A 1314-nucleotide genomic window follows, 5' to 3' on the forward strand; every position below is an offset into this window, starting at 1 on the left:
TTTTGATGATGATTTAGATAGAATATAAATAACAATTAATGTAAACATAAGTTAATATTCTAGAATAATTTTGTTTACAAAATTATATTTCTTTAAAATGATGAATGAGAATGCTCATGTGATTCCAGGAACTTCACTTGGAGAGAGTCATGTTTGTTTACTTGGGCACTGTGTTTGCTGCCTTGGTAGTATGATAGGGTCAGTCCATTTACATATGGAAATTTCTCACAGAAATGCAAAAATTGGTGGAAAAAGTGCTAGTGTGATAGGGCTTTAGGTTGGCAAGTAAAGTTACTGTGGTTGTAATAGTACTGTAGTTTTATTTCTTTTCTGCAGTTTAATACTTTATTGAAATTTGGTTTGCTTACAGAAACACAGTATTTTATTTGTCCTTTTTCATGTTAGATAATCATATACATAAGGTGAAATTGTAATCCCATAAACAGATTCCTAGATCTCTGCCTTTATATGGATGGGTGCTGAACTTTTGTGAATTGATAACTGGAAGAGAGGTTTTGATGGTTTTCCATTGTCATTAGCAGCATGAAAGTGACATAACTATCCTTTTCAGATCAGAGCTTTGCAAAAGTTCATCCCAGAGGTAACAGCATCAGATATCATGCGGGGCCCATCTGGGGTGCGTGCTCAGGCTATGAACATTGATGGAAGCTTAGAGGATGATTTTGTATTTCAACGCGAGACAGAATGTGAATTGGGTTCAAAAATCTTGCACTGCCGAAATGCCCCATCTCCAGGTGCAACATCTTCCCTTTCTATTGCAAAGATGATTGCAGACAAATGTAAAGCAGAATTTTCATTGTGAGGGGTTGTGTAATACTTAACTGTTCACAAGATGTATGGTTGAAAGTAACTGGGTAACCATCAGATTGCATTTAAAATTGTGATAATAAACTGAAGGTTATGTACTTGTTATAAATAAAAAATATGTATACTGGTGTTAGAATCCATAGTACCAATATACCTCACTGAAAGGTGACTAATATATAGTTTGTTTTATATAATTCATAGATTATATATATGTACAAATAGAACACTAGGATGAATTGCCCTATAAGGGCTGTGAATTTTACCCAAACTTTTTTCAAAAGTTTGTTTTTAATATTGTTATAGAAAAATAATGATGGTAAATTGATATTTGTGAATTATGTTCTAAATTTCCTTTTGGAAATATTTAATTATTTTAAATTCTTGTCTCTGTTTCTATTGATTCCAATTGCTACTATTCAATTTATTTATAGAATATATTTGGGCACAAAGCAACAGAAGTAACCCCAGTGTGTTTCTCTGCATCTT

The 1314-nt window shown here is 32.4% G+C and overlaps 1 protein-coding gene across 4 annotated transcripts in view; it reads left to right on the top strand.

Annotated features, from left to right (window-relative positions):
- The window catches only part of LOC119585002 (L-2-hydroxyglutarate dehydrogenase, mitochondrial-like), a 90150-nt gene extending 89107 nt beyond the window's left edge, over positions 1 to 1043 (top strand). For all 4 annotated transcript variants that reach the window (XM_037933611.1, XM_037933614.1, XM_037933612.1 and 1 more), the window contains exon 9: positions 572 to 1043. In XM_037933611.1, coding sequence (XP_037789539.1) covers positions 572 to 823 — 252 coding nt within the window. In that variant the 3' untranslated portion in view covers positions 824 to 1043. The remainder of the gene's footprint in view (positions 1 to 571) is intronic.
- Positions 1044 to 1314: the final 271 nt, after the last annotated feature.

The sequence above is a fragment of the Penaeus monodon genome, chromosome 19 (assembly GCF_015228065.2).
Source record: "Penaeus monodon isolate SGIC_2016 chromosome 19, NSTDA_Pmon_1, whole genome shotgun sequence".
Lineage (NCBI taxonomy): Eukaryota > Metazoa > Arthropoda > Malacostraca > Decapoda > Penaeidae > Penaeus > Penaeus monodon.